The 25,307-nt window shown below is 40.9% G+C and overlaps 1 protein-coding gene across 3 annotated transcripts in view; it reads left to right on the forward strand.

The window, feature by feature from the left end:
- The window catches only part of LOC140185972 (uncharacterized), a 176,200-nt gene that overhangs the window by 31,628 nt on the left and 119,265 nt on the right, over positions 1–25,307 (forward strand). For 2 of the 3 annotated variants that reach the window (XM_072239785.1, XM_072239783.1), the window contains exons 5-6: positions 19,093–19,321; positions 22,547–22,767. In XM_072239785.1, the coding sequence (XP_072095886.1) occupies positions 19,093–19,321; positions 22,547–22,767 (450 nt within the window). The remainder of the gene's footprint in view (positions 1–19,092; positions 19,322–22,546; positions 22,768–25,307) is intronic. The other variant, XM_072239786.1, reaches the window with a different exon arrangement.

Here is a 25,307-nt window from a genome sequence, read left to right on the forward strand (position 1 = left end):
ACAGGAGGGGGAGGGATGAAGCTGAGAGCTGGAAGGGGAGGGATGAAGCTGAGAGCTGGAAAGTTGATTGGCAAAAGGGATATGAGAGGATCATGGGACGGGAGGCCTAGGGAGAAAGAAAGGTGGAGAGGGGAATCCCAGAGGATGGGCAAGGAGTATAGTCAGAGGGACAAAAGGAGAAAAAGGAGGGAGAGAGAAAAAAAAATATATATATATATATAAATAACATGGGGTACGAAGGGGAGGTGGGGCATTAACGGAAGTTGGAGAAGTCAATGTTCATATTAACGGAAGTTAGAGAAGTCAATGTTCATTTTCTCCCTCTGTCCCTCTCACTATACTCCTTGCCCATCCTCTGGGTTTCTCCTTCCCCTCCTGCCTTCTCCTATCATTTCGGATCTCCCCCTCCCCCTCCCACTTTCAAATCTCTTGCTATCTTTTCTTTCAGTTAGTCCTGACGAAGGGTCTCGGCACGAAACGTCAACTGTACCTCTTCCTATAGATGCTGCCTGGCCTGCTGCGTTCACCAGCAATTTTTATGTGTGTTGCTTGAAATGCCAGCATCTGCAGATTTCCTTGTGTTTGCATTAGTGCCATTGACTCAGCTCCTCTCTGCATATATTTAAAAGAAATAGGATAGGTTTGGAAAAGGTCAAATTACATCATATGGAAGTGTTGAATAAATGGCCTCCAAGTCTTTTTGAATTTAATAGAAGGATCATAAATGACACATCTAATTTTTTCTAAATTTAAACACAACATAGTTTGAGAGAACCAATGAAATGTGGTGGGAGGATTGATCTCTTTCCAATTCAGCAAAATGGATCTTCTAGCCATTAATGTAAGAAATGCAATCAACCGACGAGCTGAAGAGATTAAATGATTTGGTTCTATCATTGGTAAACTAAAAATTGCAGTAATAGGGTGAGGTTGTAAATCAATACTTAGAACAGTGGAAATAATATCAAAGATATCTTTCCAGTATTTTTTCAAAAAAGGACATGACCAGAACATAGGAATTAAAGAAGCTATCTCAGAGTGACAGCTATCACATACAGGATTTATATGAGAGTAATAATGAGCTAAATTATCCTTAGACATATGGGCCCTATGTACTACTTTAAACTGTATCAATGCATCTTTAGCACATATAGAGGATGAGTTAACTAATTGAAGAATTTTTTCCCATTTTTCAATAGGTGAATTAAGCTTAAGCTCCCTTTCCCAATCATTCTTAATTTTATTAGCTACATCTGGATGTATTTTCATAATTATATTATAAGTAGTTGTAGTTTCTGAAAAGGATTAAATCTAAATTTTTTTCCAAAACATCAGTTGGATATAGATTTAGGAAGGTAGGAAGAACAGTATTTTAAAAGTTTCTAATCTGTAAATATCTAAAGAAACTGTATCTAGACAAATTATATTTATTAGATAATTGTTCAAAGGACATGAAACAATTATCCAAGAATAGATCGCAAAATTGTAATATACCTTTGGTTTTCCAAGCCATATAGGCTTGATCCATAATAGAGGGTTGAAAAAAAATTAGATATAATGGGACTTGCTAGAATAAATTGATTCAACCCAAAAAATTTTCAAAATTGAAACCATATTTGTAAAGTCCAAGTCCCATGACCAGAATTTTAAATATTGACTATTAATTGCCCAATAGTAAAATCTAAAGTTCGGCAATGCCAGACCAACCTCCTTTTTAGACATCTGTAGATATCTTTTACATAACCTAGATTTTTATTCTGCCATATATATGAAGAAATTTTAGAATCAACATTATCAAAACAGGATTTCGGAATAAAAATTGGCACCACTTGAAATAGATATAAGAATTTAGGTAAAATAATCATCTTGATAACACTGCAGACATTTTTGTAGTTCTAAGTCAGCTGAATTTTTAGTTCTAAGTCAGCCCAATTGAAAAAACATAGTAAAAATCCCCCCACCCTCCACCCACAAAGACCCCAAGACTAAGCCAGAAAAAGGCCAGAGAATAAAGTAACACTAAATCTACCCCCATTTCTCCAGAAGGCGACTCCAGAGATGTATGTTGAAAAGAGAACCACCTGAAACCGAAAAGGAAATTAAACACTGAACTATAACATTCTTCATATTGTGATTTCTAAAGTGAGAGAAAAAAGTAAGCACTAATACATATTATTAGTCAATTACAAACATAAGCAATTAAAAATGGCACTTCAAAAGAAAGAAAGGAATTATAGGGAGAGGAACACAAAAAAATGACGCAATAAAAAAAGGTATTATGAAGAAAGGAAAACAAACTGCCATCTTAATTGTACGAAGCAAAAAAATACATGATATTCCTCCAGTATAATAGAAATTCACCATCAAATCATTAGTAACAATGTCAAAATTCAAATAGTTAGAAATTAGCAAAATAAAAAAAGAATTCATCAACAAAGAAAAACATTAATTGAAATGTGAAAAATACCTACACTACTAACCAAAAACAAAAATCTTGAACTTATAAGATATCTTCATAAGATAGTTATAGGCTTTAAAAAGAAGCAGGTAAAAACAGAGCCAATACTGCGAGAACCATACATTAATTAGAGCAAATTATCCTTAGCAGTTGGATAGTGCTCATCCAGGAAACTTTGAACAGCACTTGTGGAATAAAAGATACGGCGTGATCCTTCCAGAGGAGAAATTCTTAAACGCGTAGTGTACAATAAAGCTGGTCTGAGACCTTTTTGGTAACATTCTGACATCAGAGATTTGAAAGCCAACTGCTCCTTCATCACTTCTGGACTAAAATCCTACACGAGACGGAAATGATGATCTTGAAATTTAATCATACCTTGCTGATGGGCAATTCGGATGAGATGCTCTTTAACGTGAACATAATGGAAACGGATAACCACTTGTTTCGGTTTAGACCCTCGGTCTGGTTTTTGACAAAATATACAGTGAGCGCGATCGAGTAATGGAGGGTCGTCCGGAAATTCTTTAAAAGCTGAGAAAAGAAATTTAACGGGGCCCCTTCCTCGGCATCCTTGGGGAGACCAATTATACGTAAGTTCTGTCTTCTGGATCGATTTTCAAGATCAATAATCTTGGATTTAAAACTCTCCAGCTGTTTAGATGTCGAAACTCTCAATTTTCAGATCTCTCTTCCGAGCTTCATCGTTCAATTCTGCACTTTTGGATTGTTGCTGTTTAACTTCATAACCAGGCGATTCCAAAGAATCCTTAATTGACTTTAAGTCTTCTTTAAAACTTTGACGTTGTTCGTCAAATTTTACACTTAAAAGATTCAACAATGTATCATAAGTTAATTCAGTTTGCCTTCAGTTCACCTTTTTTCCTCCCGTTACCATCAGAATCTTTCCCATTTTTAGGATCTCGCCCTTTAGATCTTGTACTTATTTCTTCACCACCCTATCCACATGAGATTCCACCTTCAGGGAACTATGCACCATTATTCTTAGATCCCTCTGTTCTACTGCATTCTTCAATGCCCTACCATTTACCATGTATGTCCTATTTTGATTAGTCCTACCAAAATGTAGCACCTCACACTTATCAGCATTAAACTCTATCTGCCATCTTTCAGCCCACTCTTCTAACTCGCCTAAATCTCTCTGCTAGCTTTGAAAACCTGCTTCATTATCCACAACGCCACCTATCTTAGTATCAACTGCATACTTACTAATCCAATTTACCACCCCATCATCCAGATCATTAATGTATATGACAAACAACATTGGACCCAGTACAGATCCCTGAGGCACACCACTAGTCACTGGCCTCCAACCTGCCAAACAGTTATCCACCACTACTCTCTGGCATCTCCCATTTAGCCACTGTTGAATCCATTTTACTACAATATTAATACCTAACGATTGAACCTTCCTAACTAACCTTCCGTGTGGAACCTTGTCAAAGGCCTTTCTGAAGTCCACATAGACAACATCCACTGCTTTATCCCCGTCAGCTTTCCTAGTAACCTCTTCAAAAATTCAGTAAGGTTTGTTGAACATGACCTTCCACGCACAAATCTATGTTGACTGTTCCTAATCAGATTCTGTCTATCCAGATAATTATATACAGTATACCATCTCTAAGAATACTTTCCATTAATTTACCACCACTGATGTCTAAGTTACAGGCCGATAATTGCTAGGTTTACTCTTAGAACCCTTTTTAAACAATGGAACAACATGAGCAATACGCCAATCCTCCGGCACCATCCCCGATTCTAATCCTTCCCCCGTTTGCTCACTACTTAGTTGAACCACCACCGACAGCTATTACAGCCAGTAGTCTTTTTGGATAAGTCTCTATTAGCTTTACACAACATGATGGAGTAAGATGTGTCCATTCTTTGTTGCAAAATTACTCAAGCTTTGCCAGGTTGGTTGGGGAGTGGTGGTGAACAGCAGCCTTAAGGTCTTGCTAGAGATGTTAGATCAGGTTAAGGTCAGGACTTCAACTGGGCCACTCAAGGACATCAATTTTCTTCATTTGAGGCCACTCCATGGTTGCTCTGGCAGTGTGCTTTTGGTCATTGTCCTGCTGAAAGACAGCTTTCTTGCTAGTTTAAGCTTCGTGACAGAGGCTAACAAGTTTTTAATCCAGGATCTCTGTATTTAGCAGTGTTCATCTTCCCATCAATCCTAATCAGATTTCCATTCCCTGCTGCTGAAAAGCATCCCCATACTTGATGCTATCTCCACGATACTTCTGGAAGTTACCTGGTTGATGCGCAGTATTAGATTTACGCCACGTGTACCAGTTTGTGTTGATGCCAGATAGTTCCACTTAAGTCTCATCTGACCACAAGTCATGCTTTCACATTTTTGCAGTATCTCCTGAATGACACATTGGAAAGTCTTTACGGACAAGGATATCACAAATAAGAGAACATCTGCAGGTGCTGCCACACCCACAAAATGCTGGAGGAACTCAGTAGGCCAGATTGTGAAGACATTAGCTTCATTTCCAGTTGCAACCACTGGCTTCTGCAGCTCACTCAGATTGACTGTTATCATCACAGTTGCATCTCTTACAAGTGCATTCTTCTTCGACGACTAAGTTTAGAGCAGCAGCCTGACCTAGGCAGCGTGGCTGTGGTTTCATATTTTTTTCAGGATGGACTGTACTAAGTTCCAAGGTATGTTCAGTGCACATAAGATGGTCTTGTACCCTTCCCCAGAATTGTGCTTCTCTATTATTATCTCCTATAAATTTCCCATTTTTTTTTTACTTCTGGGGCCTTGAAGGCGATCTTGTGCAGCACAACTCAATGGATATGATTAATTATTATAGTTTAAACCTGATACAGCTGAGAATCACATTGTTTCCATTATCTGTACAGTTAATAAAGATGTCTTAATGTGATTGAATAATCTATCGCTGCTTAAAACGGACAGAAGCAATGCTGACTGTGGCCGTACTTCTCGCCAGACTCCTTGTGGGAAACATGGCTGCCAGTCAGGGATACAGTTCTTTTAAGAAAATTGGGTTTTCAACTCCCAATACAGACTATCTTGCTGACAAACATACAGTCTCTAGTTAAAAAAAAATCGAAGATCTCAGACCTAGGGTGCCATATCAGAGGGACAATAGGATTGCTTGCATCTTTTGTGTTATGGAATTCTGGTTAACCCTTTCTATATCAATGCAGTGATTCAGATTAACAGGTTCACTATACACTGTCAGGATAGGACTTCAAGTCTCTCAAAAGCAGAGGTGGAGATGTACACCTCATGATCAACTCAACGTGGTGCACAAATGTATCAGTTTTTTTTATTTCAAAATATACTTTATTCAAAAATAAAATTATGTACAATAAACCATTCAATAACTTTCCACCCTTTACATACGTTTGCATTATAGTCAGTACATATCCGTACTTATGGCCACCCACGTGGCACTCCAGTTGTTCACCTTACCATATCATTGTTGAGGGGTATACTCCCCGCCACCCGACCCCTCCCACTCCCACGGGTGGAGAAACCTATACCGTGGTCCTTCCCCACCGGGCCCTTGCGGTGGCTGCACCGTGCTTCAATGTATCAGTGTTGTCCCAATTCTGCTCACCAGACCTGAAATATCTCACAATTAAGTGCCATCCATATTACCTGCCCTGGGAAATTTCAGCTATCATTTTGGTAGCGGTGTATATTCCACCTCAGGTCAATGTCAAACAGGCTGTAGATGATCTGAGCAATGGGATTAACATGCACGAAACAGCACACCCTGATGCCTTCAACATCATTTTGGAGGATTTTAACCAGGCTAGCTTGAAAGAGTCACTAAATAATTACCATCAACAGATCACTTGTAGTACCAGAGGAAACAACACACTGGACCACTGTTACACCATCTCAAGAATGCCTACCATCCTATTTCACACCTACACTTTGGAAAGTCTGATCACCTGGCTGTACTTCTACTCCCTGAGTATAGGTAGAGACTGAAGACTGCAGCACCATTAGTGAGGACCAAGAAGATATGGACAAGGGAAGCACAGAAGCACTTAAAGGATTGCTTTGAATTGGTGGACCGGACTGTATTCAGGTATTCAAATTTGAATCTGGATGAGTATGCCACAGTTGTTACTTACTTCATTAAAACCTGTGTGAATGAGTGTGTGCCTGCGAAAACTTGCTGTACATTCCCAAACCAAAAGCCATGGATGAACCAGGAGGTTCATTGTCTGATGAGGGCTAGATCTGTGGTATTTACGTCTGGTGACCCAGATATGATTTTAGGGCTATTTCAAGAGTGAAGAAACCATTCTGAGCAAGATTGGAGGCACTTAACTCTGGCGAGGTTTGCAGGACATTATTTCCTACAAAGTGAAACCCAATAGCATGAATGGCAGTGATGCTTCACTACCAGATGAGCGTAATGCCTTCTGTGTCCGCTTTGAAAGGAAGAATATAACTACAGCTGTGTAGATCCCTGCTGCACCCAATGACCCTGTGATCTCTGTCCTGATGTCAAGCTGTCTTTATGGAGGGTGAACCCTCGCAAGATGGCAGGTCTCAATGGAGTACCTGGTAAGGCTCTGAAAACTTATGCAAACCAACTGGTGGGAGTATTAAGGACATCAACCTCTCACTACTATGGTCAGAAGTTCCTGCCTGTTTCACAAAGCCAACAATTATAGCAGTGCCAAAGTAGAGTAATATGAGCTGCCTTAATGACTATTGCCCACATCTACGGTGATGAAATGCTTTGAGAGGTCAGTCATGGCTAGAAGGAACTCCTGCCTCAGTAAGAACCTGGACTCTCTGCACTTTGCCTATTACCGCAATAGGTCTAAGGCAGATGCAATCTCAGTGGCTCTTCACACGGTCTTAGATCACCTGGATAATATAAACACCTATGTCAGGATGCTGTTTGTTGACTATAACTCAGCGTTTAGCACCATCATTCCTACAGTCCTGATCGATAAGCTACAGAACCTGGGCCTCTGTGCCTCACTCTGCAATTGGATCCTCAGTTTTCTAACCAGAAGACCACAATCCGTGCGGATTGTTGATAATATCTCCTCCTTAATGATGATCTACACTAGTTCACTTCAGGGGTGTGTGCTTAGCCCACTGCTCTACTCCCTCAATACCCATGAATGTGTGGCTAGGTATAGCTTAAATACCATCTATAAATTTGCTGATGATACAAGCATTGTTGGTAGAATCTCAGATGGAAATAAGAGGGCCTACAGGAGCAAAGTTGAGGAGTGTCGCAGCAACAACCTTGCATTCAATGTCAGTAAGACGAAGGAGCTTACTGTGGGCTTCAGAAAGGGTACGACGAGGGTACACAAACCAATCCTTATAGAGGGTTCATAATTGAAGAGAATGAGCAATTTCAAGTTCCTGGCTGTCAAGATCTCTGAGGTCTCTAACCTGGCCCCAACATAACAATGCAGCTACAAAGAAGGCAAGACAGTGACTATATTTCATTAGGAGTTTGAACAGATTTGGTTTGTCACCTAAAACACTCAAACTTCTATAGACATACCATGCAGAGCATTCTGACAGGCTGCATTATTGGATCATTATCTGGTACGGGGAGGGGCTACTGCGCAAGACCAAAAGAAGCTACAAAAGGTTATAAGATTAGTCAACTCGAGCTTAGGTATTAACCTCTGTAGTATCCAAGACCTTTTCAAAGAACAGTGCTTCAGAAAGGTGACATCCATTACTATCCATTTCCATTACTCTGCCTTTAATACCATCATTCCAAATAAACTGATTCCTAAGCTCCAGAACCTGGGCCTCAGCACTCAGATCTGCAGCTGGATCTTCAACTTCCTCACAGACAGGACCCAGGCTGTAAAAATGGGGGACAAGCTCTCCTCTACAATCACTCTGAGCACCGGTGCCCCACAAGGCTGTGTACTGAGCCTCATGCTGTACTCACTGTACACCCATGATTGTGTAGCCAAGTTTCAACTCAATATACAAGTTTGCTGACACAATTGTAGGCTGTATCTCAGGTAATGATGAGTTTGAGTACAGGGAGGAAATTAAGAACCTGGTGGCATGGTGCAAAGACAATAATCTATCCCTCAATGTCAGCAAGAGGAAGGAATTGGTTGTTGACTTCAGAAGGAGTAGCGGACTGCACGACTCCATTTACATTGGTGGTGCGCAAGTGGAACAGGTGAAAAGCTGGGGTCAATATCACAAATGACCTGACTTGGTCCAACCAAGCAGAGGTCACTGCCAAGAAGGCCCACCAGTGCCTTTACTTCCTGAGAAAGCTAAAGAAATTTGGCCTGTCCCCTAAAACCATCTCTAATTTTTATAGATGCACTGTAGAAAGCATTCTTCTAGGGTGCATCACAACCTGTAATGGAAGTTGTCCTGTCCAAGACCAGAAGAAGCTGCAGAAGATCGTGAACACAGCCCAGCACATCACACAAAGCAATCTTCTGTCCTTGGACTCACTTTACACCACACGCTGTTGGAGCAGTGCTGCCAGGATAATCAAGGACACGTCCCACCCAGCCAACACACTTTGCGCCCCTCTTCCCTCCGGGAGAAGGCTCAGGAGCTTGAAGACTCGTACGGCCAGATTTGGGAACAGCTTCTTTCCAACCATGATAAGACTGCTGCACGGATCCTGACCCACATCTGGGTCATACCCTCCAAATATCTGGACCTGCCTCTCGGCTTTTTGCATGACCTTACTTTTCCTTTTCTATTTTCTATTTATGATTTATAATTTAAATTTTTAAATTTTTACTATTTACTATCGATTTGTACTCCAGGGAGCATGAAGCGCAGAATCAAATATCGCTGTGGTGATTGTATGCTCTAGTATCAATTGTTTGGTGACAATAAAGTAAAGTATGGAGCCCCATCACACAAGGCATGCCCTGTTAGACCACAAGACATAGGAGCAGAATTAGACCATTCAGCCCATCAGGTCTGCTCCACCATTCCATCATGGCTGATCCTTGATCCTACTCAACTCCATATACCTGCCTTCTCGCCATATCCTTTGATGCCCTGACCAATCAGGAAACTATCAACTTCCACCTTAACACGAGGAAATCTGCAGATGCTGGAAATTCAAGCAACACACACAAAATGCTGGTGGAACGCAGCAGGCTAGGCAGCATCAATAGGAAGAAGTACAGTTGACATTTCGGGCCGAGACCCTTCATCAGAACTAACTGAAAGAAGAGATAGTAAGAGATTTGAAAGTGGGAGGGGGAGATCCGAAATGATAGGAGAAGACAGGAGGGGGAGGGATGAAGCTAAGAGCTGGAAAGTTGATTGGCAAAAGGGATACAAGGCTGGAGAAGGGAGAGGATCATGGGACGGGAGCCTAGGGAGAAAGAAAGGTGGGGGAGCACCAGAGGAAGGAGGAGGGCAGGCAAGAAGTTATTGTGAGAGGGACAGAGAGAGAAAAAAAGGAAAAAAATAAGAAATAAATAAAGGAATAGGGTGAGAAGGGGAGGAGGGGCATTAACGGAAGTTAGAGAAGTCATTGTTCATGCCATCAGGTTGGGGGCTACCCAGACAGAATATAAGGTAAACAACAGGAATTCTGCAGATGCTGGAAATTCAAGCAACACACATCAAAGTTGCTGGTGAACGCAGCAGGCCAAGCAGCATCTGTAGGAAGAGGTGCAGTTGACGTTTCAGGCCGAGACCCTTCGTCAGGACTAACTGAAGGAAGAGTGAGTAAGGGATTTAAAGTTGGAGGGGGAGGGGGAGATCCAAAATGATAGGAGAAGACAGGAGGGGGAGGGATAGAGCCAAGAGCTGGACAGGTGATAGGCAAAAGGGGATACGAGAGGATCATGGGACAGGAGGTCCGGGAAGAAAGACGGGGGGGGGGTGGGGGCACCCAGAGGATGGGCAAGAGGTATATTCAGAGGGACAGAGAGAGAAAAAAGAGAGTGAGAGAAAGAATGTATGCATAAAAATAAGTAACAGATGGGGTACGAGGGGGAGGTGGGGCCTAGCGGAAGTTAGAGAAGTCGATGTTCATGCCATCAGGTTGGAGGTTACCCAGACGGAATATAAGGTGTTGTTCCTCCAACCTGAGTGTGGCTTCATCTTTACAGTAGAGGAGGCCGTGGATAGACATGTCAGAATGGGAATGGGATGTGGAATTAAAATGTGTGGCCACTGGGAGATCCTGCTTTCTCTGGCGGACAGAGCGTAGATGTTCAGCAAAGCAGTCTCCCAGTCTGCGTCGGGTCTCGCCAATATATAAAAGGCCACATCGGGAGCACCGGACGCAGTATATCACCCCAGTCGACTCACAGGTGAAGTGTTGCCTCACTGGGAAGGACTGTTTGGGGCCCTGAATGGTGGTAAGGGAGGAAGTGTAAGGGCATGTGTAGCACTTGTTCCGCTTACACGGATAAGTGCCAGGAGGGAGATCAGTGGGGAGGGATGGGGGGGACAAATGGACAAGGGGGTTGTGTAGGGAGCGATCCCTGCGGAATGCGGGGGGGGGAGGGAAAGATGTGCTTAGTGGTGGGATCCCGTTGGAGGTGGCGGAAGTTACGGAGAATAATATGTTGGACCCGGAGGCTGGTGGGGTGGTAGGTGAGGACCAGGGGAACCCTATTCCTAGTGGGGTGGCGGGAGGATGGAGTGAGAGCAGATGTATGTGAAATGGGGGAGATGCATTTAAGAGCAGAGTTGATAGTGGAGGAAGGGAAGCCCCTTTCTTTTAAAAAGGAAGACATTTCCCTCGTCCTAGAATGAAAAGCCTCATCCTGAGAGCGGATGCGGTGGAGACGGAGGAAATGCAATATAAGGTGTTGTTCCTCCAACCTGAGTGTGGCTTCATCTTGACAGTAGAGGAGGCCATGGATAGACATATCAGAATGGGAATGGGACGTGGAATTAAAATGTGTGGCCACTGGGAGATCCTGCTTTCTCTGGTGGACAGAGCATAGGTGTTCAGCGAAACGGTCTCCCAGTCTAGGTTGGGTCTCACCAATATATATAGAAGGGAGCACCGGACGCAGTATATCACACCAGCTGGCTCACGTGAAGTCTCGCCTCACCTGGTAGGACTGTCTGGGGCCCTGAATGGTGGTGAGGGAGGAAGTGTAAGAGCATGTGTAGCACTTGTTCCGCTGACAAGGGTAAGTGCCAGGAGGGAGATTGGTGGGAAGGGATGGGGGGGACGAATGGACAAGGGAGTCGTGTAGGGAGCGATCCCTGCAGAAAGCAGAAGTGGGGGGGAGGGAAAGGTGTGCTTGGCGGTGGGATCCTGTTGGACGTAGCGGAAGTTTCGGAGAATTATATTTTGGACCAGGAGGCTGGTGGGGTGGTAGGTGAGGACAAGGGGAACCCCATCCCTAGTGGGGTGGCGGGAGGATGGGGTGAGAGCAGATGTGTGTGAAAGGGGAGAGATGAGTTTGAGAGCAGAGTTGATGGTGGAGGAAGGGGAAATTATTAAGAGTAAGGACTAATTCCACTAGATGGCGGGGAGTGGTGGTAGAGGGGAACTGGTTAGGTCTGGAATCCAAAAAGAAGCAGAGAACTTTGAGACCTTCCTGGTGGGGGATGGAGGTACATAGGGACTGGACATCCATGTTGAAAATAAAGCGGTGGGGGCCAGGGAACTTAAAATCATTGAAAAAATTCAGAGCGTGAGAAGTGTAACGAACATAGGTGGGAAGGGAACAATGGTGGATAAAACAGTGTCGAGGTATGCAGAAGTTAGTTCGGTGGGGCAGGAGCAAGCTGAGACAATGGGTCTACCTGGACAGACAGATTTGTGGATCTTGGATAGGAGGTAGAAACAGGAAGTGCAGGGTGTGGGAACTATGAGGTTGGTGGCAGTGAATGGGAGATCCCTAGAGCTGATAAGGTTGGTGAGGGTGTGGAAGACAATGGCCTGGTGCTCCTTAGTGGGGTCATAATCGAGGGGTAAATAAGAGGAGGTATCAGCAATTGGTCGCTGTGCCTCGGCAAGGTAGAGGTCAGTACGCCAGATTACAACAGCGCCCTCCTTATCTGCGGATTTTATAGTAAGGTTAGGATTGGTGTGGAGAGCAGAGCGTTTGGAAGGAGTGAGGTTGGAATTGGAACAAGGCATGGTGAAGTCGAGATGGTTGATGTCCCGTCGGCAGTTAGCAATAAAGAGATCCAGAGCGGGGTGTCCATGAAGAGGAGAAGGGGTCATCGGTGGGGGTGGGAGAGTCCTTGCCGAAGAAGTAGGCTCGAAGACGGAGCCGGCGAAAGAAAAGTTCAGCATCATGGCGCACGCAGAACTCGCTGAGCTGAGGGCGAAGGGGGACAAAGGTAAGGCCCTTACTGAGGACAGAGCGCTCTGCCTCAGAGAGTTGAAAGTCAGAGGGGATGGTAAAGATCCGGTACAGATGAGAGCTGTGATCAGAGGGGGGAGGGAGGCTGGTAGTGTCAGTGGAGAAGAGAGGGTTGGGGTGAGAGGAACTTCCACCTTAAGTATACCCAAGGACTTGGCCTCCACCACAACCTGTGGCAGAGCAATCCACAGATTCACTACTCTCTGGCTATAGAAATTCCTGTGTTCTGAAAGATTGCCCCTCAATTCTGAGAGTTGCCCTGAAGTTTTGGATACCTCCACCATAGGAAACATCCTCTCCACATCCACCCGATCTAGTCCTTTCAACATTCAGTAGGTTTCAATGAGATCCCCACACATCCTTCTAAATTCCAGTGAGTACAGGCTCAAAGATGCCAAACATTCCTCATATGTTAACCCCTTCATTCCCAGAATCATCTTCGTGAACCTCCTCTGGACTCTCTCCAATGACAGTACATCCTTTCTGAGATAAGGGGCCCAAAATTGTTGAGAATACTCCAAGTGCAGCCTGACTTGTGTCTGGTAAAGACTCAGCATTATTTTCTTGCTTTTATATTCTATTCCCCTTGAAATAAGTGCCAACATGGCATTTGCTTTCTTTACCACAGACTCAACCTATAAATTAACCTGCTGTGAGTCTTGTGCGAGGACTCCTAAATCCCTCTGCACCTCTGATGTTCGAATTTTCTTCCCATTTAGATAATAGTACGCACTATTGTTCCTTTTACCAAAGTGCATTATCATACATTTCCCAACACTGTATTTCATCTGCCACTTTTTCGTCCATTCTTCCAGATGGTCCAAGTCCTGCTGCAGTCACCTTGCTTCCTCAGCACTACCTACCCCTCCACCTATCTTTGTATCATCTGCAAACTTTTTCCACAAAACCATCAACTCCATTATCAAGAACAGTAAAAATGTGAAAAGTACCAGTCCCAATACTGACCTCTGAGGAACACCACTGGTCAAAGGCAGCCAAACAGAAAAAGCCCCATTTATTCCCACTCGCTGCCTCCTGCCTGCCAGCCATTCCTCTAAGCATTTCAGTATCTTTCCTGCAACACCATAGGATTTTATCTTGTTAAGCAGCCTCGTACATGGCATCTTATCAAATGCCTTCTGAAAATCCAAGTGTCATTCACTGCCTCTCCTTTGTATACCCTGCTTGTTACTTCCTCAAAGATCTCAATAACAGATTTGTCAGGCAAGATTTCTATCTACAGAAACCATGCTGTCTTTTACTTATTTTTTCATTAGCCTCCAAGTACCCCAAAACCTCATCCTTAATAATAGTGTCCAACACTTTCCCAACCACTGAGGTTAGGCTACCTGGCCTATAATTTCCTTTCTTTTGCCTTCCTCCCTTCTTAAAGAGTGGAGTGACATTTGCAATCTTCCAGTCCTCTGGGAACATGCCAGAATCAAGTGATTCTTGAAAGATGACCAATGCATCCATTATCACTTCAGCAACCTCTCCCAGGACTCTGGGATGTAGTCCATCTAGTCCAGGTGACTTGTCCAGCTTAAGACCTTTGACTAGCAATTTTTAGCATTCTCTCCTGCTTCCTGACATTCGCAGACCTCTGGCTGACTGCTAGTGTCTTCCACAGTGAAGATAGATGCAAAGGTCATCTGCCTTTTTTTTTGCGCCCCCCCCCTCCCCATTACTGCCTCACCAGCATCATTTTCCAGTGGTCCAATATGAACTCTCACCTCCCTTTTACTCTTTATATTACTGAAAAAACTCTTGGTTTATATTATTGGCTAGTTTGCTCTCATATTTCATCATTTACCTTCTTGTATCTTTTTTAGTTGCCTTTTATTGGATTTTAAAGACTTCCCAATCATCCAATTTCCCACTCACTTTTGCTGCTTTGTATGTCTTTTCCTTGGCTTTTATGCAGTCCTTGACTTCCCTTGTCAGCCACGGTTGGCTACCCCTGTCATTTGAGAACAACTTCTTCTGTGAGACATATTTATCCTGCACCTTTTGAACTATTACTAGAAACTTCAGCCATCTCTGTTCTGCTACCATCCCTGCCAGTATCATTCTCCAATCTTCTTGGGCAAGCTCCTCTCTTGTGTCTCTGTAATTCCCTTTATTCCATTGCGATGCTGAGACATCTAACTTGTGCTTCTCCCTCTCAAATTGCACAGTGAATTCAATCATATTATGATCACTGTCTCCTAAAGGCTCCTTTACATTAAGCTCCCTAATAAGATCTGGGTTATTACAGAACACTCAGTCTAAGATAACCTTTCCGTGAGTAGGCCCAAGCACAAGCTGCGCTAAAAAGTCATCTCGTAGCATTCAACAAATTCCCTCTCTTGTGATCCAACACCAACCTGATTTTCCCAATCCCCTTGCATATTAAAGTCCCCCATTACAATTGTGTCATTATCCTTATTACAAGCCTTTTGCAGCTCCCTTTGCAATCTCAACCACACATTTTGGCTACCATTTGGAGGCCTATGTATGATTCCCATAATGTTTCTTTTTCACCCTTGCAGTTTCTTAACTCCACCATAAAAATTCAACATTTTCTGACCCTATCTCACCTCTTTCTAAAGATGTAATTCCATCTTGTACCAACAGAGACACACCACCGCCTATGCCTTCCTGCCTGTCCTTTTGGTACAAAGTTTATTCTTTGATGTTAAACTCTCAGTTATGGACTTCATTCAGCCACAACTCAGTGATGCCCACAACATCATACCAACCAGTCTCTCATTGTGCAACAAATCGTCTACCTTATCCTGAATGCCTCGCACATTTAAATACAGCAGCTTTCCTGCATTCTTCGCCCTTTTGAATTTTGCATCTGTGGTACAATTTAACTCTTTGCTCTATCTGCATTTGTACCCAATCATTGGCTTGTCCTTCCTTACATTCATGTTACATCCATCATCTACTTGTAAACCTGCTGGCTCATCCTCAGCTCTAGCATACCGGTTCCCATCCACTTTTCTCAATGTTACCATCAGGAAGGAGGTACAGAAGTCTGAAGGCACACACTCAGCAATTCAGGAAGCTTCTTCCCCTCTGCCATATGATTCCTAAATAGACAGTGAGCTCATGAACACTACCTCACTTTTTAAAAAAATACTATTTCAGTTTTTGCAGAATTTTAAATCTATATATACTTACTGTAATTGATTAACTTATTTTTTCTTTCTATATTATCATGTACTACTGCTGCTAAGTTAACAAATTCAAATTTCACATTGCGTACTAGTGATAATAAACATGACTCCGATTCTGACGATTTGAATGCTCTTTTGTCTTCATTTTGGTTTGGTCTGTTGAAAATCCACCATACTGGTGGACCTTACAGAGAGAAAGGGTATTTATTCTTATGAATTCATTGAAAACAGGTGATCCTCCAATTTTCAACATTAACGAATTGGGTGAGTTGGTAAGGTAATATATTGCCTGAACACATTTGGAGTAGTTAAGTGCACAGAGTCCTGTCATCTTCAGAAGTTTTCGGATGACTCTGCCATAGTTGGATGCATCAGCAAGGGAGATGAGGCTGAGTACAGGGCTACGGTAGGAAACTTTGTCACATGGTGTGAGCAGAATTATCTGCCGCTTAATGTGAAAAAGACTAAGGAGCTGGTGGTAGACCTGAGGAGAGCTAAGGTACCGGTGACCCCTGTTTCCATCCAGGGGGTCAGTGTGGACATGGTGGAGGATTACAAATACCTGGGGATACGAATTGACAAGAAACTGGACTGGTCAAAGAACACTGAGGCTGTCTACAAGAAGGGTCAGAGCCGTCTCTTTCCTGAGGAGACTGAGGTCCTTTAACATCTGCCGGACGATGCTGAGGATGTTCTACAAGTCTGTGGTGGCCAGTGCTATCATGTTTGCTGTTGTGTGCTGGGGCAGCAGGCTGAGGGTAGCAGACACCAACAGAATCAACAAACTCATTGGTAAGGCCAGTGATGTTGTGGGGATGGAACTGGACTCTCTGACGGTGGTGTCTGAAAAGAGGATGCTGTCTAAGTTGCATGCCATCTTGGACAATGTCTCCCATCCACTACATAATGTACTGGTTGGGCACAGGAGTACATTCAGCCAGAGACTCATTCCACCGAGATGCAGCACAGGGCGTCATAGGAAGTCATTCCTGCCTGTGGCCATCAAACTTTACAACTCCTCCCTTGGAGGGTCAGACACCCTGAGCCAATAGGCTGGTCCTGGACATTTCATAATTTACTGGCATAATTTACATATTACTATTTATGGTTTTATTACTATTTATTATTTATGGTGCAACTGTAACGAAAACCAATTTCCCCCGGGATCAATAAAGTATGACTATGACTATAATTACAAAGGGATGAATACTTTCTCAGCCTCACAATTTTGGTTTTAAATTTTTAGCAAATTGTTGACAAGCTTTGGAATTTTTCTTTTGATTTGACATGATGCACAATGTTTGGTAGATTAGCTCAAAAATCCTACTTCAACATATTTTAAATTTAGGAATTGAGACAGTAAAATGTGACAACAGTTGTGGGGGCTGAGTACTTTTTTAAGGCACTGCGTATGTTTAATTACGCTGTATAAAAAAAACCTGTGAATTACAAAGAGTTAATATTTGACGTTTATCATGCCTATCATTTTAATTGCTTTTTCATATCTTCTTTATTGCAATGAAAGTAAGGAAGCTTCTAAGAAATGTTGTTTACATACTAAAATTAAACTGAAATCTGATATATGTAGTAATGATGTAATGATCAGTACTCTACAGTTCCAAAACAAACCTGCCTCCTGAAAGAACATCTTAGAGACATTGCTCATCTGATGCCTTTCTCCATGTGCTGGTCATATGGTATAAACTGATCCCTTATCCTGTCATATGCAAGTTATTTTTGTGATTATGGTTGTTACTCCCTTTTCAAGGTCATCCAGGCAATTGAAGTCTTTAACCATAATCACTTGTGTTTTTGTTGAATAATGGTCATGAATATGCTCATAATTAATTTCAGGAGGTATATTTTGTTATTATAAATATGATTAAGGATCAAAATAATCAGACAAACAGGAATTGTGCTCTAGTTTCTGATGTAAGACGTGATAAACTAACTGACCCATTGAGGAGCTTGTTTCGTGTCTTTCAATTGATTTTTGTTTGTTCATCATGATGTGCTATACACAGAAGAACACATTTATGCTTGTAACCTTGTGCTGATTCTACATTCAAAAAGAAAATATTCATTTGTCTTCAAGCTTTGCACTAAAATAGGTGACTACATATAAATAACGTTTATGCTATTGTTCTGCAAAAGTGCTAAACAACGTAGTATTTTTTAGCCTTCGGCATCTTATCACAGATTCATCTAGATTCATTATTTATTCAGGAATTACTCTATCAGATCTGATTCTCTGGACAGCAGTGATTGATATAGCCATGGCATGTACTTACTGTTCTAATGTGAGCCACTTGGTCATGTTCTTAAGACATAATGAAGTCTATTTTGACCTAGATCTCCAAGATCATGCTAGGGTACCTAAGACTTTTGCTCAGCACTGTAGTACATTTTATCTATTGCATTGCACTGTTGCTGCTGCAAAAAAAAACAAATTTCATGATATAAGTGAGTGATGATCAACCTGATACTGATATGGGTTTAATTGTAGACTGAGACTGGGTCGGGGTGAGTTAGTGGGAAACACCAGAGAGACATTCTGATCAATAAACCAATTGTTTGGAATCAAATGACCTTGCCTGGTGTCTCAGTGTTGGGTGTGTCTCCACCCACACCAGCCCCAGCGCTCCTACTCTTCCACCTGTCCTTCACCCCTCCTGTTGTGCTCCACCCTCACTATTCCCAACATCATTTGCTCCTGTCGGATTTACAAACTCATTCTCCACCCCATGTTAACAAAATACAATACTGTCCAAATATCTTGGGCACCCGAACTATATGATTTTGATCTCTGGAATCATATGCATTAAGAATAGGATTAAGATTGCCCAAGTTCATTTTCCATCTACAAAAGTTAGAGCCACAAGGTTTCCCTGCTATTAATCTGGGTTGATGCTTGGATCTCAGTGCACTATTCTATTGTACTATTCCTAGTCTTGGTTTTGCATTTACACCTTGGATCTGTTATTTTTAACTTGTAATTTGGTATGCATACATAAATGATATCTCTCCTTTATTTTGAAAGCCCTATTAAGCTATCTTTTTGTGTTTTTTTTATGTTCTAAGCCCACTTCCTATTACTCACTTGCCTTCTCTTGCAATCTTCCATAGAAGAAAACACTAAATTTGTGGAATCACTTAATGAAAAATGGTGTGTGCCTTCGCCAAAGCGCCTTCTTCCCACGAGTAGTCTTTCTGAATCCTGTATGTGAACTGGACCCGGAAATGTCACAGATAAATGAGATCATAGCTCCACACGAAGTTGAATCCTTTATTTGTTCTTTCAAGGAAGGTTATATGTCATGGATGACCAACGTTTTTATACCACATTGGTTGTCTGGTGAGTACTGCAGCAAATTTAATTTATTTTACTGCTTACATAGTACAATAGAGACTAATATGAAAGCGCTTTATAAAGAGTACACACTGCTTTAGGGTCTCACTAATCTCACTTCACCTTGTTAGATTTTCAATTAGTCTAAAATTGAAATAAATCTCTAAATATTATCAGAAGTATTTGAAATTTGAGGATAGGTAAAAATTTCAATGTGTAATTAATACAATACATTACCCCCAAAATACTAATTCTAATAAGGAAAGCAATATTTAAAAAATAACAAAATTATGACTGCTAAGATAAAATGAAATAATGCATAATTAACCATGGTGGTTATGTGAGCAGCCTAGTGACTTAACGATTATCTTGATATACAAATTTAAATCTTTCTGTGGTAGCTGAGAAGCTTGGTTCATTTGCCCCAAATAATTCTGGGAAAAGAAGTGTGTGTAATGAAACATTTGGAGAATTGTAAAAACCCAGTTGCTTTGTTAGATATGATTTCAAACCCAGAACAATTCAGCTGAGTCTTAACTTCTGTCTAAAGTGTCTATGCAAGCCACTCATTTGAACAGATAGCCACAAAAATGTTATGGCAAATAAAATAAGATGAATCACTCCAATTCTTAGTAGCTGAGCATGATAATGGTATGCTCTTCAAAACCTTCACTAACCTCGCAAAAATCGGAAGAGTCTCAGATTACTCAAACTGAAGTTGTATATACCACCAATTGAGTGGAACAAGTGTGTATAAACTGCTCATTGTGGTTTCAAACATTCAGACTTGGAGATGCCAGAAGTGAAAATTAAGTCTAGTTAGGTACAATGACAAATTTCAAGGTACTGGCAACCACCTTGAATGTTACAATGAAAGTGAAGACTTGGAGGATACAATCATTGATAATATTGTATGAAGGCAGACCATTATCTGTAGTAGGTGTCTGCACTTAGTTTGTTCACTTACAGTCAATCAAAACAACGCGGCAGCATACAGGTGCACTGGATAAATTTCTTCATCGATAACGATTAGAAACTAAAACACACTTTTATAATAATGTAGTAGTAATGATAGTAATGAAGTACTTCTGTACTTCATTTAAATACATAATTTGTTTCTCATTTAAATTGTAGTTTGTCTTTTTTTTTATATACTTTTTAAATTACAAACTTCAGCCAATTGTGGCAGCAGCTTCATTGGGCCAAGATGTTCTGGACCAGTTCGTGGTGTAATGGCATCAGAATTGGCCTTCAAGGTAGATGGTTCTGAGTTTGAATCCAGCCGGGTCTTATCATAAGCGACAATGGTATCTGTGCAGATAAAAGGCTTGGCAAACTACTTTCGTATCTGCCACGAAAACCATGTGGACAACTACACTATCTATGAGTCGACGGCACTCAACAACAGCAACAACATACAGCAGTTTAGGAGGCTTCCAGCAAGCCAGGCATAAGCCATTTCCTTTAAGAATTTTTGTTCAGTTTGGATATTCTGTTAGTGTAGGCTGTTTTTGGTTTTGCCAGCAGACTAATTTCAAGCACTTATTATTTGCACTGCTGAATTGAGTAACTGAAGGCCATCCCCATAAGACATATCTTGACTAAAAGTGACCAAGAAAATTGAAACTGCCTCCTGCTATCAGATTTTATTTAAAAGAATAGAGAGTGCTTCAGCTAGGAATTTATTATTTCTGGATATCCTTTTCTAAAAAAAAATTGCTTTATTACAGAGAATATAGTGGCTCAGCTTACCAGTGATAAGTTTCTGATATTACAGTTCATATGATATACTTTCTATACTATGCAAAATGGTGTTCATCTTAACTTTTCACAAATACAGCAAATATTCCTTATTTCAAATTCCATTGTCTATTATTTAGAAGGTGGGCTTGTACTGTTGTGGTATTGTACTTGCTAATAATCTTTTCTCTTGCTCTACAAAACAGAAGTATATATGTATTTAAAAGTCTTTTATATTGTATCATTAGAATTTGTACTAAATGCCATCTGTTAATGTTTATTATAAGGGAAATATAGACAATCTTTTAAGGACTTTTTTTTTATCATAGATGCTAATGTTTGTAAATCTACAGAAAAGGCATAATGTACTATCAATTTGCCAAGTAGTCATTCAGAAAATAGATGTGATTCTGTGCTAGACTTCATGACACAGTATACTGACTAGAAATGCAATAAATGAAATTAACATTTGTCTGGAGCATAACCCTAATTATATTTCAAATTTCTTAAATAACAAGAGTACAGCAGATAATATAGCAAGATGATTGAATATCAAAGGAAGTTAATTGGGCCATTGGTTAATCAGGGCCGCTGCTTATTTGGGGCCACACTTAAAGAACGAAAACTAATTGAGAAAATAGCTGAGACTCCCTTTGTTTATTTGAGACATTATGCCTCGTAACTGGGGCAGGAGACTGTTGTCAAACAGTTTCTAACTAGTGTAATATGCATACACTTCTGTGACCATTAGACACTACAGTTTTTGCATAGCATCTGTTGCACGTGCTTGTTTTCAAAAAGCAGTGATTTTTGTCACTGATAGTTGGCAAGAAATAAACTGTAAGACAATTTAGAACTGTTTTTCTTATTGTGGTTTCAAGCATTCAGACCTGGAAATGCCAGAAGTGAAAATGAAATGATTTCACTACTTCAACAAGTTAGGTACCATGAAAAATTTGAAGGTTTCGGCAGTCATCTTGAATGTTACAATGACAGTGAAGATTTGAAAACGCAATTGTCAATAGCATTGTATGAAGGCAGTCCATTATCTGCAGTAGGTGTCTCCGTTTATTTTGTTCACTTACAGTCAATCAAAAGAATGTGACAGTATACAGGTGCACTGGATGAATTCCTCTGTCGATAACAATTAGAATCTAAAACACAGTTTTATAGTACTGTAGTAGTAATGATAGTGTTCCAAGTTCTTCTGTACTTCATTTAAATACACTATTTGTTTCTCATTTAAAGGGTAGTTTGTCTTTTTTATATACCTTTTTAATTATTTCCATAAAACTTCAGCTAATTGTGGCAACCGCTTAACTGGGCCAAAATATCCTGGTCCTGATATGTCCCAATTCATTAGAATCCACTGTATATTAAGATTTAAAGTTATCCAGGAAACATATATAGGATAAACAGATTAGAATTAAATGAACTTCCTGTTCTTAAAATTCTGATTTTTGCACTTTATTTTCCTCATTGCATGTTTAGGTCACTTATCATTCCGTCACATCAATGACTTGAGGATGGCACTTGGTAAAATTGGCACATGGGACATTTTGGACCTACATGGAGGACAGCGGTTGATAGGTGACTATCAAGGCTGTGTACATATTGCTGTGAATAGAGATGAGACAGATGAACTTGAATTTTCACATCAGAGGAATTTGACTACTGGATATATCTGGGCCCTTGCAGGTTATTCGCCACAGGTAGGCCTTTATATTGTTTATTTAGGTTTTTTTAATTTTTTCCATTCTGAATATAAACTTTTGATATACCGTGAAGGTCACCATATTGTAATTAATTCAAGTCCTCATTCAATTGACCGTAAAGAGAAGGCATAGGGAAATAATGACATGGTTTGTATGTGACCTTAGTTACACCTCCAGAATTGTTTTTTTTATATCTGAAAACAGTCTCCAATCTTAATCTCAAATTTAGATCGGTACATGGATTTCAAGAAGCAAATAAAAACAAATAAGTGAGGAGTGATGTTAGACACAATTATAAATTGGTCTTTCTGTTATAGATAGTGATCACTATTACTTAATCACATTCATCCAAAGATGTGGAATGCCTCTTGACCTAGCTTTCACCTTCCATTAATAGATTGATGTGCATTACATGACTAAATCACTCCGGTTTAGGAGTCACATTCAGGGACTTGAACTATAATCGCATATAATCTGTCAGTCTTCAATTGATGTACACAAATGTCATGTTTCTTAGAAATAAGAACTTCTATAAAATAACTGATTCCTAATGGACACATTAAATAGTTTTATTCTGGTATCAGTTCAAGTAGAATTGAATAACCTGTGAACTAATTTCACAACAGTTGATCCTTGCTAGCAGTCTGATTTGAAGTTTTATAACATATATTTGTGGGTTCTCTGTAAGTCACTTAGTTGCTTCCTTGGACAGGTAACTATTAACCTCTCAGAAGTATCCTGCCAAAAAGTGAAGCTTAGTAGATGGTGCTATAAATCCATTATACCACAACATAGAGATTTATGAGCAAATTGCAATGCTTGAGAACTAACATTCCAGCTGTAAATCTTTGTGAAACATAATGACCTATGTTAAACCCAGCTTTTACCAAGAGTGTGCTCATGATAAAATAAAATGAAATCTCGCATGCAGAATACATTGTTGTAAGGAGTCCAGTAACAGAATGACTTGTAATTTCTCATAATGCTCCACTGAAGTGTGACAGTGTAATGTCATTCTGAGATTTAATACTGTTAAACATGAAAGATATATTGAGGCTTCAACACAGCAAACTGGTTTACAAAATAATCCAGTTTGCACTGACATTAATAGCTTTGTTGACGTTTCCTGGTCATATTCTGGCAATGTTAAAATCACTCCAAAAACCAAATTGTGATTTTGAGGTAAATATGTTAATGCTGCTATAAGAATTACACCTTTGCTAAAAGAAACCACATTTTAGTGTGAAATAAAGGAGTCTTTGCAGCAGCTTGATGCCTCCGTATTATGTACCTGTTGAGGCCTTCCATTGGTCAGGATTGACCATGGATGTTGTGTCCTAGCTGTCTACATGATATGCAAGTCAGGGCAGTACAATATGGAGAGCAAGCTGTTACCCTTGCAGCAGGCTCCTCCTCTCCACACAGCTGATGAATCTGAAGGAACAGCAGAGATCAATACAGTTTGGCACCAGTGGTGTTGTAGGAGTTGCCAGTCAGCGTTGAACTCAACGTAGGACTACCTTAGGGATCCCAGCTCCAGATTTTTCCTCGGGGTTTACTCCCGAAGCCTTCCCTGTGAGTAAATACAGCTGCAAGGTAGCAGAGGTTTGAGTTCAGAATTTTTCTGTTCCAAGATGAGCTGCCAACACAGCTGGTGAGCCCCAACTGCCTGAAGCAACTGGTTTTAAGGCACCAATCTTAGGCTTTGCTCCTTCTGTCAGTAGAAATAATTCTGCTGGGCTTAGTAGCTAAGCCACGTATGTAGTTTAGGAGCTGGACTTGACTGCCGTTTGGAGCATTTAATAGGTAGTGGGAGCTTATTCCCATTATCTCCCCTAGCTTTGACAACCTTAAAGAGTCTATGTATGTACCTGTACACATTTTGGAAAATAACAATCATTTAAACAAAAATATGAGTATCACTGAGACATTCCACATTTTCCTCTTAACCTGCTGTAATAAATGGAGGATTGTCAACAAATACTGAGCCAAAAAAAGCATCACAGCACATCTGGTCAGTTCCAGAAGCATGTTCTCTAGAAGTTGCTTGTTTGCCAGTAATAGATTTATTCATGGGCTTACAGCTGGATGGCACTGTGCACTCCTGCATAGATTTTGAACAGTCAAGCCTCTTCCCTGAGGAGGATCAGGTAAGCCTCTGGCAGGCAGGCATATGCTGGGTTAGGGCATAGTGTTGTAGCAAATAAAAGATGGCAAATGGTCAGTGCTTAGGTTATTTTATGGTTAAAGTAACTAGAGCTAGGGTCATCAACAAGGGAATATCTGTGGTAGGAGTATTGGTGTGGAAGGGATGAGGTTTGCTAGATGATGCAATGGGGGGTACAAAATTGCCTTGTTAGTCCATGGAATAAGAATATAGTATTGCTTGTCAGAATTTCTCTTCTTAATTTTGGAACAATATCATTAATTAGAGGTATATTCAATCAGTGCTTGTGGGTGGTATTGCAATTTGGGGAGGTGTCAAGTAGAATCAGTAACTCGACAAATTTAATTAAGTCAAGTTAAGGCCAAATCCC

The sequence above is a fragment of the Mobula birostris genome, chromosome 21 (assembly GCF_030028105.1).
Source record: "Mobula birostris isolate sMobBir1 chromosome 21, sMobBir1.hap1, whole genome shotgun sequence".
Classification (NCBI taxonomy): Eukaryota; Metazoa; Chordata; class Chondrichthyes; order Myliobatiformes; family Myliobatidae; genus Mobula; species Mobula birostris.